The sequence below is a fragment of the Electrona antarctica genome (assembly GCF_951216825.1).
Source record: "Electrona antarctica genome assembly, chromosome: 13".
Classification (NCBI taxonomy): domain Eukaryota; kingdom Metazoa; phylum Chordata; class Actinopteri; order Myctophiformes; family Myctophidae; genus Electrona; species Electrona antarctica.
Window position 1 is genome coordinate 16,507,556 of NC_136794.1, and position 17,744 is coordinate 16,525,299.

General features: G+C 42.5%; 1 protein-coding gene across 2 annotated transcripts in view; it reads right to left on the reverse strand.

Moving 5' to 3' along the window:
• The window catches only part of LOC306935730 (uncharacterized protein), a 184,238-nt gene that overhangs the window by 23,233 nt on the left and 143,261 nt on the right, over nucleotides 1-17,744 (reverse strand). For both annotated transcript variants that reach the window (XM_079518913.1, XM_079518914.1), the window contains exon 4: nucleotides 16,423-16,498. In XM_079518913.1, coding sequence (XP_079375039.1) covers nucleotides 16,423-16,498 — 76 coding nt within the window. The remainder of the gene's footprint in view (nucleotides 1-16,422; nucleotides 16,499-17,744) is intronic.

Consider the following 17,744-nt stretch of genomic DNA (forward strand, 5'->3'; position numbering starts at 1 on the left):
AACGTGGCATAGTATATCGCCCTCACCCCCCCCGAGCTGATTTTAACAAACAGTTTGGTGTGTTGGTGTGTGCGTGTGTGCGTGTGTGTGTGTGTGTGTGTGTGTGTGGGGGGGGGGGGGGTAGGATTTTCCTACGATGCTGAAGGTCAGTAACTCACAGCGTGACCCTGACAGCATGCGAGGTGTTGGGCATCTGATTGGGTCTACGAATGACCTCATTTACGTAGCGGACTACCACTTGCGTCATAAGAATCTAATATTGTGGATCTCAGGATCCACGTGTGAACGGTGCTTCAATAGCTTCAATATGGGTCTTGGATGCTTTCATGTCAGTTATCTATGACGTCAGCCATCGGTGACATAATCTACAGCCGTGGTTCTCAACCTTTTCAGGCAGTGACCCCACAAAAATAATCATATTTGAACTGGGGACCCCCCACCCTGATAAGCACTTGGAATGTAGGAGTTTCTTTCTATTAAACTATTTTCTTTCTTTCTTTTTTGCCTCTTTCTTAAATTATTTAACAATTTGGCCAATATTTGACCAGTTTTTATTGTATAGTTTGTTGATTACTTTTGATGCATTGATGATTAATTTATTCTAATAGGTATTAAAAGGTTTTAAAAGTCCTTAAATTGTCTTCATCTGGGACCCCCCCCCTCCCCCCATATTTATGTGGCCTATACTGCTAGTGTGCACAAGAAATGATCAGTCAATTCTTCTGCGAGATTATAGGACACACAGAAAGAAAGAAAGACAAACAGAGAGACAAGAAAGACCTTCTTATAGATAGCGACTTCTGCAGATCCACAACGTTAAAAAACAAAACAAAACAAAAACTATAGATCACCCACTTAAACCCAATTCTTCAATGTCCACCAGGGGATCGTACTTGGTCCCCTCCCCTCCTCTTTGTCAGAAATAGGAACTAGACAATCTACAAGCTCGCAAATCAAGGTGTTGTGAGCTAGAGTTAGGCAATTCAGAATGTTTTGCATAGCTAACTGTGAACTGTGAACATGATCCAGAGTAGTGTTTTGTTTACCGGAAGTCTTCAAGAATTCCCTGTGGTTGATTGATTTAATTGATTGCTTGATTAGTAGACAGCTGTGCGAGTGGGAGTGATGTGCATAAAAATATCTGCCTTCAGTCATGAAGCATGTCTTTCCTTCCTGTTGCAACTGCAGATTTTTAGCTCATCATTTTGACACTGATTGAGGATGGGTGAGACTGCTTTAGAAATGTGACTTTAGAGTTTTTAATAGTGCTTGGGACTGAATACATTAGTTACAGTCCTTTCTAATTAGCATAATTAATTAGTATATAATAATTTACATAACAACAACCATACATACAGACAGGACAAAACAAAACAAAAGCTCTCCCAAAGATAGCCGCTCCCACCCCACTGTTTCAACCCTAAATAGCAAAGTTAATATGGAAAGAATATACCCATTGCACAAGGCACGGGTGCCAACATTGGCACAGGGGAGGGTGATCACTGGCACACTGGCATAAGTGTGAGAGAGAGGTTTTTCTTTTAAAATTAAATATTCCAAAAAAGTGTAGTCAGTTAAATTAAGTCCATTCACATCTACAAATTACATGATAATTTATATTACATCCTGCACATAACTGTACATTCATTCAAACTCATGACACACTGACTATCACGAAAATGAGAACATGGCACTTCATGTGAACCCTGAGCTAGAAGATGTGCTATTTCTGCCATTATAGCCCAGAACAGGGATGCTGTAGGTTTCAAGTCTAGTTGTTCAGTTTTTCTTGCTTACTGCAGGCTGTGATGACACCTAAATCTTCCCTTGAGATCAAATGAAGTTCTATGTATCTAAATGGATAAACCAACTGATTGAACCCCCACCCTCATGATTTCATCACCATGCTTTAGAAACCCCCTTTTAAAGTTGGCCAAACATCTTAACGAGCCTTTGTTCCAGTAGTACACCATTATATCTGCTCGAGTCCTGACTCATCTTTTACTGTCTGTCTCTGGGAACCCCAGTGGATGATGCAGAACGCTGGGCAGCCAGCCAGCCACACTCTCCCCTCGTGAAAAAGCACTTCTATCACATCTTCACACAGATAAGGCCGAGTTGGAAAAGCACCAAACACAGCGGTGGCTTGTATCTCTCAGCGGAGGCGAGAAGGAGGAGGGACCCAGCTCGCTGCGGCGTTCTGCCGTGCACGGCAATAAGATACATGGACACCATAGACAAAACATCTACACTCCAGGTGGCTACATTCTCCCAAGGTCACATAGAACTGCGTATCTCTTACCTATATAGACACAATGCAGCGCTGTGTATTGTGTGAAGAGTTTTGTTTATGAAAAGACTCTCTATGTAATTCCAGGAAAAGAAACTTGAACCACTGACATGTCAGAAAGAAGTTATGATACAGCTTAAAGCCTGAATCAATGGAGCATTTGTGGAACTCCGTCTCAACGTTTGAGCGGAGAGGCTGTGGTTGAACTATAGGACAATGTTCAATACGTTGTCTTTGAACAGTCCTGTTGCTAGCGGGTGTCCCAGATGAGGTTTTCATATCAAGGAAACTAGTCTAGGCATGAAACGATAAATCAAAAACATTGATCAACTGATTAAAATTAGATACGTTAAGCATCATAATTCTCTTATGGTAAATAACCTATTATCCACATGAACCTGATTCTGGGCATGTCAGTACAGGCAAACATTCTTTGAAAATATCTACAAGCTCAATTGTGAGGAACCAAATAATCAAAATAATAATCAGCAGATGAATCAATTGTTAAAGTAGTAGTTAGTTGCAACCCTCATTCAGTCAGAGTCATGGAAGGATTGCTGTGTAGCATTTAATCTTTAAATAATAATAACATGGTGCAGCTCAGGGCTTTAATTCAGCTGTCTAATGAGCATGTCTATAAAGACTTTTTATCAACAGTTTGATGTGAAACACAGTAGTACTAGTCTATGTGGACACCCACTCGGTTTCTCCACTGATCTTATAGAGTTAAATAGCATTTTCACACGTTCAATAATTCACTCAGGGTAAACAATCTTTAGTTCTGTTTCATGGTTCACCAGGCCAGCATACGGACGCACGCACGCACGCACGCACGCACGCACGCACACACACACACACACACACACACACACACACACACACACACACACACACACACACACACACACACACACACACACACACACACACACACACACACACACACACACACACACACACACACACACAGGGCAGGTTGTGGCTCTGTAATTGGTCCATCGCATCACGGAAAGGGAAACTGCGGACACTCACAAAGCTGGGTTGAAAACGCAGAGGTAAAATCAGTGACGTATCGTGTCCACAAAGCACAGGCGTAAACGGCACTTCCGCATACTCTGCACAGTCTATGACTTAGCCAACTGAACCACGTACAAAGCTGTGCGCGCACAAAGTGTGTTCTCTTCAATTGTGCATATACCTGTAGATGTGACAGTGCAGACACAAAACACTAACTGGATATGGGTTTCTTACTCATCACTCTAGGCTTTATGAAAAGGTTGGTTGGCCATCATTGGCTATGAGACGAGAACAGCACTGACTGCACTGCTTTTATCTACAAAGCCTTACTTAAGAAATTGCCTAACCATCTTAACTAGATCCCAAAGTTGGCCGTCACCACACCCGGCGTTCTCAAGATTACTTTGTTTTAGAAATTCCAAATGTTAGTTCTGAACTGGGCAAGACGGCTTTTCTTTACTATGCCCCTCACATGTGGAACTGTCTACAATCCGTTTTTAAACTGAAGAACGTGATTTCACTTGATCGCTGTTAAAACGTGTAAGGAATACTCTGAGATCTAGCTGTACTTTCTGAAAAGTCTATTATCATGTCATTTATTTTGATTTAAAATTGTATGCCATGTTTACTGTAATCAAGGCGTCATTGGAAAACAGAGCTGGCTCTCAATTGACCTTCCTGAATAAATAAAGGTGAAAGAAAAGAAGAAAGAAAACATTATTGCCCGAATTACTGGCTTAACTGACACTAAATCCACTGCTTGTCTCCTACAGTATTTAACTTTATACCCACATCATCTACTCTTTAAGTCTGACTTTTAGTTGAGTATTAAGCTTTTTCCCACAAAATACAACACAATACAAGTCTCTTTTCATTCAGTGTTTATGGACATTACAAGAACAAACACAATGTTGAACATCCTAGAACACATAACTGTGTATTTATGCATGCATCTAAGTAGGTGTCACATGTTGTCAGCCCTTGTATCAAAACCTCAGACAATTAACTCTGACAGTGCAAGTGCAGAAAAATAAAAGGCTGCAATCCGGTAATCCATTATGTAAACAAATCCAGCTTTGGGGCGACAGCACTCGAGCAGGGAGTGTCATACTTTTACACGCAATTACAGACTTGTCCTTTAACAAAACCCCTTGGTACACAAGCAGGACCTAATCCTCTCCTTGTTCGGCCCGCCTCGTTCATCCCGGGAGCAGTTTGAAAACAATTATCACCACCCTGAATCACGGGTCGTGTTCTATCTTGTGGCGCAGTGACAGCACAAGTGTGTAACTCGACACCTCCTATGAGCTTTAGATGCCATTCAGATCAACAACAAGGATATGGACACAAAACTACCTGCAGCTTTGGCCATATTTGATTGTATATACAGTATTTGGCGCCTTGCTAAATCTGTTGCAGGTCACCATTTTATACTAAAAACAATAATAATAATGAATCTTCGGTTCATGCATGTTATATCCTCTAATGACAGAAAGAGGTAATTGCAACTGTAACACATGTTTCGAACCCGGGTTTCCCGTGTGGGAAACCAATGTCTACCGCTCATCTCTCCTTGGTGTACTAGTTATATTGTATTATACTACTAATAGTCTACCGTATAGAGTGGTTGAAATATTATTGATTTTTATTCACTAAAATATGTCCAAGATTGCAGTTTTAACATATCTTACACATTGTAATCCTATACACTTAATTCATTGACCGGGATCCCCCACATGTCTGTACCTGCATGGTAAATGGTAAATGGTGCATTTATATAGCGCCTTTATCCAAGGCGCTTTACATAGATTGTGCATTACATTCACCCATTCACACACACATTCATACACCGATTGCGGCGGAAGCCATGCAAGGTACCAACCAGCACATAGGGAGCAATTTGGGGTTCAGTGTCTTGCCCAAGGACACTTCGAAGTCACTTCGTATCTACAAGTGCCATGACGCGCTGCGAGCTTGTATTGGAATATCCACATCATAAAAACATTATACAAGAGACACATCTGACCTTCGAGCAGCTGTGGCTCAACGGTATGACTAGACAGCCAGAGTCTGAGACCCCCGGGAGATGAAACACTGAAGCCCCTCGTTGCAGCAGACGCCTGTCAGGGCATCAAAATGAATAAAGGTTTGTTTTACTCTGCACGGCAATCAGCCACAGGAAAACACTTGTAACTTTTATGATGGAGCCAGAGGGGGAAAATCAGCAACATTCAGGGCATTCATTAGGCCTCTCACAGTGGGTAGAGAAAAAACATTTTCCCCTCATGAAAGTGACAAAAGTGCCAAACGCAAACAGTGCAGTGCTATTTTAGAAGCTGCTTTAATAGTCTCCCCTGGGTTTTAAATGAGACACAGCGACGGCAGTGCTGCACAATGAAATAAAGTAGTAATACTGGGGCCACGTTCACTCTTAGGCAGAGCTGGGAAGAGTAGCCTAACTGTACTCAAGTAAAAGTGTAGAAGTAGAAGTAATCATCCAAATAATGACTTGAGTATATGAGTGGTAAATCACCTGGCGAAAATAGTACTCACTACTAAGTTACTTCATACGATCTAATTTGTTAAAATAATCAGAACATAATTATTGAAATAGTAATTTTATGTGCTAGTCTATTAAAAATAAACAACATTGGCTGAAGTTTCTCTGAAAGAATTAAACAAATAGAACGTGCATTTAATGGGGTGGGTAAAAATTAAAGTAACACATGGAATGTAGCCATATCATTTGAAATGGTACTTTTACTCCTTTATATTTTCCTTCACAAATATACTTGAGTGAAAGTGAAAATTATATTGCATTAAATCTACTCGACAAGTACAATTTATTCAAAAACATAGTAATTGTAACTGAGTAAATGTAACTCGTTACTACCCCCTTTCTGCTCTTAAGGGACTGTTTTTTCTTTTCCTCTGCTCTCCTCAAGACAAGAAGAGTGGCGCTTTGACTCGACGTCCCCATAAATCTGTCACTGGATCAGTTAAGTGATTCTAAAATAGGCACGGGCGTCTGTTTGTTTTTTGGTGTGTTTTACGGTACTCTGTGACGCTAGCCTGTGGTGATTTGGGAGCGAGGAAAATGAAGTTACTTTTCTAAATGGAAGCTGGTCTGCAGGATTTTACAACGATAGTGGGAACAATCACACCCAATGTTTCCAATTCCACATCACTCGCTGGCTCACAGTAGCACGAATAGGCATTTCACAAATATTAATCTCTGCATTTATGAAATCTTAATGGGTGTTAATAGGTTGCCCAGACATACTGGGGGACGGAATCGTTTTTCTCATCAGTGCTTTTCTATACCTGTATTACGTATCGTCTATTGGGCAGAAAGTAACCTTGTAGTCCAAAGGTGTTTATGGGAGAAATAAATAATGTAGGTATTTATTCTGAAACTCTCCCACAGACAGACTTAACCACTTTCAACATGGCGTTCCTATTTTGGAAAAAGAGCATTTCAAAATAACCCTTAATTTAAAAACTACAGGAGAAACTTCTAAAATTGCTGGAAAATAACTATAGAAATGTTCAATCGGGTTTTCATCACTAAGTCTTACACAGAACTGAAACCTCCCTTGTAAAGGTTGTAAAGAACGTTATGATGAATCATCATTGAAAATGGCATTCCCCAGCTGTACTCTGGGAACTCTCCTGTATAAAATTGTTGCAGTATTCCGCTGCAAGACTGTCAACCAATCCTATAGGAAATGCAACCACACATCCTTGCTTCTCTTCACTGGCTGCTGGCAAGTTTCTGAATTGATTTTAAGATTTTACTGAAGCCTTACAAGGCCAGGCTCCAAGTTACATTTTAGATATGTGGGCAGTATAAGATCCTGAGCACAGCCGTAGATGCTAAAACTCGCCTCATCACCTGGGGTGATCGGGCTTTTGCAGCCCAGGCACTTTGGGCTCTGGAATGCCCTGCCCGAAGATCTAAGGTTGCAATGTCAGTGTCATCTTTTACTATAAATCACTTCTTTCATGTTTTGCATAAACATGAATGGTCCTGGTCAGGGCCATTTCATGTATATTTATTTTATCTTATCTGTGCTCATCTCCTTGTATGCCCTTTCTTTATGACTTCCGTGTTTTTATTTGATGCTTATTGTACATGTGTTATGTCTTTCATCTTATGTGTGTTGCTGTAATGTGTATGTTGTTTTTGTAAAGCACTTTGTAACCTTGTTCCAATAAGCTCTATACACCTAAAGTTAATTCATGTTGTATGCTTTTATCTCTCCTCACCTTGACTACGCTAATGAACCATAGCATGCCTATTCTGGGATCAAACATAGCAGGTCTACGAGCTCACAATGCTTTGTGATCTTGGCTATTTGTCATCCAAGCTCGGTTTAGAAGGGTAAAAGACCCCTGGGGCCGGGGGAGTCCAGTCGACAAACTATAAGATTAAGTGGTTCAGTAGAACTAAGAAATGGGGTCATATCTTAGCATCTCTGCATTTAATTGTTTTTTGAAAGTTTAACATGTTGTCCCTATTTTTATAGGCAAATAGTCTGTGAAAATAGGCCAGAATTGAACATAAAATAAGTAGGTCACATGTTTTTATTGATTTTAGTCTTTGCATGGCATGGCTCAGAGTTACAGTATACCTGAGCTCTTCAGTACATGAGGCACCATGCAGCCTGAGGCCTTCAGCCAGGAGCCTTCTGACCATCTAGATTAGAAACCAGAGGTGTGGTCAGACCTACACTATGACTATGGAATGATCTGCCTGAGGAACTCAGTATTCTCTTTTAAATCTCGCCTGAAAACTCTTTTATCGTACCTTTACCATAAGATTCTATAATCTGTGGATTTGTGTTATTATAAACAAAGTTAACAAACTCACAATACAGATTACAAATCAAGATGAGATTGAGATCTCATAAATCTACAAATCACTTCAGGTGATACATTCCTTCTGAGAGCTCAACAAGAACACCAGGTATCCTTTTTATATTGGAAACTCCACCCCTTCAAATTCAAGCAGACCAATCGCAGTACGATCAACAGTTGAGTGTGTTCGTTATTTAACATCTTTCTTTTACATTTAAATTCCGTTACGTTTTGATGAACGATACTTCACAAAAACCCTTTGTCAATCGTTAACTGTACGTCAATCATGTATCCATGATCTCCTCGGGCCGGAACCTGCAGTCTGTTCCTGTATCTTAATCTAATCTTAATCTAATCGTGTAGATCCACAAGGGAACGGCGTCGTTCCAAAGTGGGTCTCAGACTTCATGTAGCCAGCCTGTGACATGACACCAGTCATTTACTCCACATTTAGGGCTGGTTTCATTATACAGTCACAGTCACACACAGGCGTCAGAAGGGGAGTAGCCTATCCAGTGCCAAGGTGTTGAAAGGGGCAATTTCCCATGGTGTCTTGTGGGTTGTGAGCAGTGCCGGTTTTCTGGTGTGTGGTTTGCGAAAATGCCTGCCAAGTGGGGTCAAACACGCACTTATTTTCTATTGGTTGACACCCAGTCAAAGTTCACCAATCTTGACCTCCACGCAAATGGAATGGAAGTGAATGGTGGCGGTGATGCTCCTGACGCATATGTGTGACCGTGCCCCTAAGCAGTGTCAAACCAATTGGACTCAGAAGTAGGTGCGACTGCACACACCTGTTGTGGATCGAGCTAATCGATGGACAATAAATGAGCCACATACAGGAGGAAGAGACTCTGTCACGACAAGTGTTGTATCTCTTGTCCTTTAATTTCCTTGTGGCTAACTAAGACATAAGCATTAATGTTACCTGAAACGTTTTGTTTACGTTTGTGGTCTAAGAACGTCGTCTGTCCAAATATTGAGTCTCTCGTGATACATTACCAACATTTTTACTGAGGCAGAGACTATAAAGCAAAAAAAGAAGATAAAATAAAAATAATTCGGTGTGATCTACTGCCTGGTTAAAAGAACACAGACTTTAGTGAAGTGCACTGTTCTTCTCCGTGGTGAAATGTCTCCATTTGACTGCTAATAAGCAGATGCACCTCGGGAAGGCCATGAAGTTGAACAGCTCAATTTCTGTCTGTCTTCATATGTTGGACTGTGTCCAACACCTGTTGTTGAGGACTGGGTTGTGCGTGCTGGTGCTCTCATTTCGGCAAACAGAACATAAACCACGCCTGTGTGAACTGTAGCTTGCTCCTATTCTTCACAGGGAACCAGGAATGCATCCAATACAACTCCCTAACATCCTCCATTCAAACCAGGGCAGAATCCAGGCAGGGACAAAGACATCTAGGATTGTATTTAAGCTTACCTCCATGTCCACCAAAATAATGACCTCACAGAGACACCTGTCCTGAAATGACTGATTTTTTTTTTTTTTAAAGTCCTCTTAGACCTTTATTCATCAAATAATTATGAGACAGAGTGAGCAGAAAATCACTATGAACATAACAGGTATAGAAGTAGTATACAGTCTATACTAATAACCATATTCCAGTTAGTATTACAAATACCCCTAACTGCTCCCTGGATGCTGGCTGTATTAATAACGCCCAATACTCCTGTTATTTATGTATTTATGTTTATTTATGTTATTAATACTACACCCTTCCCAATCACGTATACTGTAGATCATCCAACACAGAACGCCTGTTCCTCCCTTCCCTACGACACCCTGGCCAAACGCTCCAAGCGTCCTGCACTCTTCTCCTCCCTCCTGGCTCCCAGGCTGTGGAATGACCTCTGACCTCTCCCTCTCAGTCAGGAGTCTCAGGACTGCAGACTCACTCCTCATTTTCCACCACAGACTCAAAACTCACCTCTTCAGACTCTACCTCACCTGCTAGCACTCCTCATTCCTCCTTGTTGCCTATTGATTTGATACACAATTACACACATGGTTGTGAAGTAGGTAAGCAGGCTTTGTTACACAACTACACAGCGGCAGATACAACTGTTGGTGCAATAGTCAGGAAGACTATATCTTTTCATTTCTACACCCATTGTTGATAGACTGTAGGCCTATTGTGCTTGTATTGATTTAGAGTGCCAGAATCTAAGCTTGACTACTTTTATATATATATATATATATATCTTGACTTTTTTATTGTTTCAATTGTGGCTTCAATGACACCTGAGTGTCCCTCCAGGGATCAATAGTTAACTTATAGTTTTCAAAACGTTTCACAGACACCACTAGAGAACCAAACACAATGGGAGGAAGGAAGGTCATAAAGCAGCTATCCAGGTTCCATACCTGTCAGCGCACCCCCTCCGTTGGACTGTAAATCACTCCCCACCACGACTATCTGACCACATATCGCCGTTCACACCTCCACCGGCGACGTGGCTCACTGGGAGATACATCCATGTACCAGGAGCAGAATTTAGGTCAGTCACTCAGCAGGGAGTATCATGGTTACTACAGTAGCTGTTCTCAAGCCTATACAGTAGCCGGGGTCACGCCACCGTTCCCCGAACAGTTCAACGGTTTGAAACCTGACGAGCGGGGGGGCAGAGAGGCCACTCAGATCCCACTGCCACGCCATTTAACTCACTCTTCAACCTGTCATGCAGGGCACAGGTTAGACGCCACCGCACAATGAGCCCAGAAAGGAATTCACTAACGGCAAGCTAGAATGAGAGAGAGAGAGAGAGAGAGAGAGAGAGAGGAGGGTGAAAGACCTATTTTTTTTTCTTTCTGTATGGTTTTCATAAAGACAGGCGTTCAGAGCTGCCAGCGTCAAAGTGACAAGCTCTTTTATGTGCGCTGGGCGTGTCCCCGCCCTGGGCGTGTCCCGCCCCGGTTTGTAAAGGCGAGCAGGCAGAGATAGTGGTGCCCATTGTTGGGCCGCTGGGGGGAGAGGAGCGAGTCCCATCCTATTGAGAGGGGAGGGGCCGGGTTCGGGCAGGGAGCCTGAATGGGACCAAGGTAAGGTATCCATGCCCCTGGTGCCCTCGGTGTGGGAACAGATCCCTCACATCACACATCACACACTGAGGGATCACGTGCCACCGCTGGGAATGTCCCGCTAGTACCACGAGGTGACACGGCAGGGCCTCTGACAGGCACAGGAGTGTCACGCTCCTGTGTGGCATTAACACTGCCCATTAAGACATCCGAAAGGATCGTATTCGCGCACACACACACACACACACACACACGTCATGCACGCTCGCATCGCATGCATGAACGCATGCACACGCGTGCACGCACGGGCACGAGCATGAACACACACATGCATGCATGCATGAAAGAATGCTCCTATGCACACACTCCACACAGGCACACAGACATGCATGCACACACACAAAATGATGCGCATTCACACGCACATACACACATGCAGTGCATAGAGACTTATACACACACACACACACACACAAACACGCACATGCACATGCACATGCACACACAAACACAAACAGACACACACACACACACAGATTTGAATAATAATTATGATAAATAATATGCAAAACTCATACAGGCTGACGAACTCACCAGCAGGGTCAGTGAATGCCTTCAACACTCCTTAATATTGACTTTGGCGCATCAATCATTCTCTCATTTATTGCCTGGTGTGTCTCATGTGTTGCAACTCGTCATTCCTGGGATTCCACAGGGAGCACAAATAAGACCCCACGGAATGAGATCGACACCAAAACAAGACAACATTCCTCAGGCAAGTTTTAACAAAAAAAAAAAAAGAAAAGGCAAAGAGATAAAGAAAAGAGAACCTGTATTATATAAGTGGTAGGGTATAACGGCTGGGATGTAACGATACCACCGCAGGACTGATCCCTGATCAAAGGTTATAGCTCAGGGCTTTTAGAGCTGAAACGCATGCATTATCATCTTAGTTGTTATTATTATGGATCATATTTCTAACGCAGATTAACTACTCTCCGCCTGGCGCCCCTATTTTGGCCACGTGATTTTAGGTGCACATTTTCCAACATCTTGTGAGATGGTAGATCGTCTATTTTTATAAAATAGGGCTTTGGCAGTTAATTGTAAAGACAAAAAGGGTATTGTGTTCAGTAACAATATTATTAACACCTGGATCACATTTATCATAGTTTGCAAATGAAACAGAGACACGTCAAGGTTTAGTGAAGCTGAAGGGGGTTGATTGATTGGCCTTCTCCCATGTGGCTCCGCCCTCTCTCTAACACAATGAAACGACTCTCTGATTAGCGCTGATTAGCACACTCGTTTGTTTCCCAGACAACTAGTGAGCGGACAAAGCCACTTGACAGGCAGATTGAAGTAACTTTGTGTGTGTGTGTGTGTGTGTGTGTGTGTGTGTGTGTGTGTGTGTGTGTGTGTGTGTGTGTGTGTGTGTGTGTGTGTGTGTGTGTGTGTGGGCGCGTGTGTGCGTGCATGTGTGTGGAGTGTGTCTGTTGTTGCAGCCCTCCAGGGGATTACAATCAACTGCCCCGGCCTGTTGGGGGCTTAATGACTGAACTCTGCAAAAGCCACCAGTGTGTGTGTGTGTGTGTGTGTGTGTGTGTGTGTGTGTGTGTGTGTGTGTGTGTGTGTGTGTGTGTGTGTGTGTGTGTGTGTGTGTGTGTGCTCGTGCGTGCGTGCGTGTGTGCCTGCGTGCCTGTGCGCACGTGTGTGTGTGTGTGTGTGTATGTGTGTGTGTGTGTGTGTGTGTGCACGCGCGCGTGCGTGCGTGCGTCTGTATGTGTGTGTGTGCGTGCGTGCGCGTGCGCGTGCGTGTGTATGTGTGCGTGTGTGCGTGTGTGTGTGTGTGTGTGTGTGTGTGTGTGTGTGTGTGTGTGTGTGTAGGCAGTGCTTACTGAACAGAGGCCACGTTCGTACTAATTGGTTCAGTCTACAGTGTTTATCTCTCGGCTGCAGAGAAACAAGCCCATAGTGTGAATGAATGAAATCCCAGTGATTGCGGTCGAGAGCGATTAATAGTTAAGTCAGCAGGGTGAAAGACCTGATTTATCTGTTCCTCTCTGCATAGAATATAATCTGCAGCGTTAAAACTAAACTTTGACACTTTTGAACCTGAATGTCGTTGTTCTGATGTGTGTATTTCCTATTTCAGGATACAAATGGTATTTTTCTCACTAGGATATCATCGGAACAGATCAATGGGATTTAGGTCTAAAATCAACAAAATTGTTCCATTTGTACACAGAGATAAATTAACCCTAATGATTTTTGTACTCAGTGAGGGAACAATGAATCGCTACAGTAACTGTTTGGCAAGTCAAAATGTTTGATTATTGGCAGTGTGTGTAGATAAACAACATACACTCTGTGCCTATGTGAGCCTGAGAGTAGAATACATGCATAATTATGTCTGTGATTAATGATTATACAAGTGTGTGTGTGTGTGTGCGTGCGTGTATGAGTGCGTGTGTGCGCGCGCGCTGTGCGTGCGTTCATGCAGAACAAAATCCAATATTTAAGCCTGCCGTACGCGAGTCCAAACAGCCGAGTCCATCACACGGTAAAACACAGTTTGAACAGAAGATTCTCATTCTACTGTAGATAGATAGGCCTTCAACGATCCCTGTAAGGGAAATTCAGGTGCCATGTCGAGTAGAGAGATACAAGAGAAAAAAGAATAAAAAAGCTAAATAGAAATAACGTAAGTCTGGCCTGGCCATCTGCATCCCTTGGACAGAGTTACGGTAACATATATAATGTATGAACTATACATAGATATAAATATAATATAGGCATAAGTATCCTGTACAATTTATCTCCAATAATATGAGTGAGCATACATGTACTGTACATCTATCATCCATTGATGATATATACAGTGTATGGACAGATATTGACTGTGAATTTACAATTTAGGCATTTAGCAGATGCTCTTAATCCAGAGCGATTTAAAGTAAGCAAGAACAGCACACATCAAATACATAAAAATAGACATCAAGAATCATAAGGAAGCTAAGAACCTACTATCGAACAGTATAGAAACAACTGTAAAGTAAGTATGAGTATACAGTGTCTAAATAAAATGAAAATGCTATCTAAATTAGTGAATAATTTGAATATACAGCATGTCAGCCAGCTATAGAGGGAATATGAATAAATATGTACAGTCAATCTTTAGTGAATATAATGAGTAATTTACAATCTATGGACAGTTTGATCTATGCAGCAGTTAGCCGAAGCAGTAGGTATGATGATACATTCATCTGAGATGGAGACATAAATGTAGAGCTGTTCTGTTGTTTTTTAGTAGAACCAACACATGTCCAGACTCAGAGGCAACATCGGGAGGGGGTGGTGATGGGGTGGGGGGATTTGAGACCCATCTGTTGAGCAAAGCTTTTTTTTGGAGGGAGAGCACTAATATGGATTTAGGATATTGTCCTCTCCACAGGTGGGACCGTGTGTGTGTGTGTGTGTGTGTGTGTGTGTGTGTGTGTGTGTGTGTGTGTGTGTGTGTGTGTCCGCATGCATGCATGTATTCGTGTGTGTGTGTGTGTGTGTGTGTGTGTGTGTGTGTGTCCGCGTGCATGCATGTATTCGTGTGTGTGTGTGTGTGTGTGTGTGTGTGTGTGTGTGTGTGTGTGTGTGTGTGTGTGTGTGTGTGTGTGTGTGTGTGGTAGTAGGAATGTGCAGTATAGCATTAGAAAAAACAAAACATATTTAAAAAGAAGGTATGACCTTACAGACAGTCAGACCGACAGACAATAGCAAAGCAAATATAGCCCAGACCGCTAAAGGTCAATATGATTTTTTGAGGTGTCCATCTGCTCTACATTCCAGTCAGGACCACCTGGGTGCGGGTTTGAATCCTGCAGCGGGCATCCCAGACTTAGCAGCGATCCTTTTCCTGACTTGCTTGCTTATCAGGCTTGTAGAACTATAGCATCTTTACTCTGGGTTGAACATTCGCAGAAAATAGCAGATCTATAGCAGATCTATAGCAGATCTATAGCAGATCAACGCGTTGCAATAACGTGGCACGTTTGTCAAAGGGTCACCCTCTACATTTGGTGTAGAGGGTGAAAAGCGGTCCGTGTACAGTACGTACAGTACGTACAGAGCCAACTCCGGTCCAGTTTATTAAGTCCAGAGGGTTTAAGTGCTTAAGCTGCCGGCACTTTCACTGCTGTCTGAACAGTGACATACAGAGAGATGCACTACATTTCATTTTGGTACTTGAAGTAAAGATGCAAGACTATTTACAGCCCCAACCATTCAAATAAACTAAAGAAAAACTGTTTTTGGCCACCAGAGGGATCACTGACAAGGTGGCCAACAACAGAAGCTTCTGTAGTTTGAGTGAGTGAGTGAGTGAGTGAGTGAGTGAGTGAGTGAGTGAGTGACTGACTGACTGACTGACTGACTGACTGACTGACTGACTGACTGACTGACTGACTGAGTTAGTTCACTCTTCTGTGCTGGTCAACTACACCAAGGGTTTTCAAACTGTTTTAGGCCATGGACCCCCATGCATATCATCATGATTATGTCCTACAATGAACAGAACAGATGTGTTGGTTTAAATTAGGGCTGTCACATGATTTTAATCAGATTAATCACAGCTTCAAAATTAATTAATCAAGATTAATCACCATTCGAACTATGTCCAAAATATGCCATGTTTTCCTGTATATTGTTGTGGAAATCAGGAAATGGAAAGATGACAGAAAGCGGATATACATTTGTTACTTTAAATAAAATGTAATTGCCTCAAATTCAATGTCATAATAGTCCCTTCATGAGAAATAGCGGCGATATTGAAATATTAAGAACATAAAGATATCATATAAAAAGACACTCATCTGATGGGGGTGGGGAGGGATCTAGTTCACATTTAGTTCACATTTAGTTTACGCTTGCTATTTGCAATTTAGGCATTTAGCCGGCGCTCCTATCCAGAGCGACTTACAAGTGCGAGATCGGAATAAGCAGAGTGTTTGCATCATCGGTTTGACCTATAACCTTATAATCCCAACTTTGTCTCATGGGGAATAGAGAAAAAACAGTAGTAGATCATTCTAGATGTGCTATTTTCTTTTACTTTGTTGTGACAAGATTTCTGACATTTGCTAAATAAAATAAAATAAATTGGAAGAAATGTGCTTATAATTACATGCCTAAAATAGGGGTGCCAGGCTGGAAGTGGTTAACATACCTGCTCCAGAGTGTCCAGAGTGTAAGGAGGTGTGAACAGTGAGCTGATTGTCTCAACGTGCTGGAACTGCATCGCCCTGTTGTGGGGGAAACTCCAGTCAATGTGGCACATTAGTCATGCAGGCTGAAACACAGATTATTGCTCTGGCAATCAGACAAACTCTAAATTAAGCCTTGGCCTTCAATGAGACAGGTCTTATTATACCCACAGATGTTCCTGCAACATCACAAATAACAGTCCAATCTCCCTGGGAAGGGCCATGCTGTGACATACATTTAAAATGGTTTCTGCCCGGCTTATCTCCTCTACCTATCGCACTAGAGAGGGAGTAATGTCCTGATGGCCGGAGGATGATGGGGGATGGGGGGTGGGGGGGGGGGGGGGGATGTCGGTAAACTCTCATTGGCAACATGTCTCTTTACTGACGGTAAATTACAGCATCTCTTTAATCCGGCTCTGCCCCCTCCCCTCCACCACTACCACAGATAATGAGTTACTTGGCTTACAGGAAATGTGGGTTCACCAGGGGACAGATTGTACCCTGGTGTCTGATATATCATCTTTTATAGAAATTGTGCATATTGTACTGTATGTGCAGCATCCCGTTATTAGATTACAATCATTGCTTTGTGTGTAAAAACGAGTAAATCATGTGGATCTCGGTATCCGTGAAGTGAGATTTCTGCCCTGTGTGGTCTTTCTTGCACCGTATGCCTAATCATGCACATACCTGCCGCCATGTGGACCTACCAATGTGTTACCACTTCTGCACCTTATGCTCAACCTCATGTACATACACATGCTATGTATCTATGTAGATATTTGTATGTTCTGTGACATTCTTATTTAATGTTATATTTGTTCTCCCTCTTCCTGCATCTTCTTCTCCTTTTCAGGTTAAAACATTAAAATGATGGCGCTTTCGCAAAAAACACGAGCGCACACACACACACGCACGCACGCACGCACGCACGCACGCACGCACGCACGCACGCACGCACGCACGCACGTGCACACACGCGCACACAGTCAGACAGAACCTCCTCCCATAGATGGTTAGCATCTTATTACTCAGCTAAAAGTCAGACGGGGGAGATTACATGGATCTATGAAACATTTAGATAAATGCTGGAATTTATCCCCGAAGGGACCCTAGACAGGAAACAAGCAGTGGATTTAGTGCCAGTTACAGTAAGCCAGTAATTTTGGCTATATAGTTTTATAGTCTGCACTGTCACATACACGACAGTACATTATGTTTACTGTATGTGAGGCACTCTGTGTGTGTGTGTGTGTGTGTGTGTGCGTGCGTGCGTGCGTGC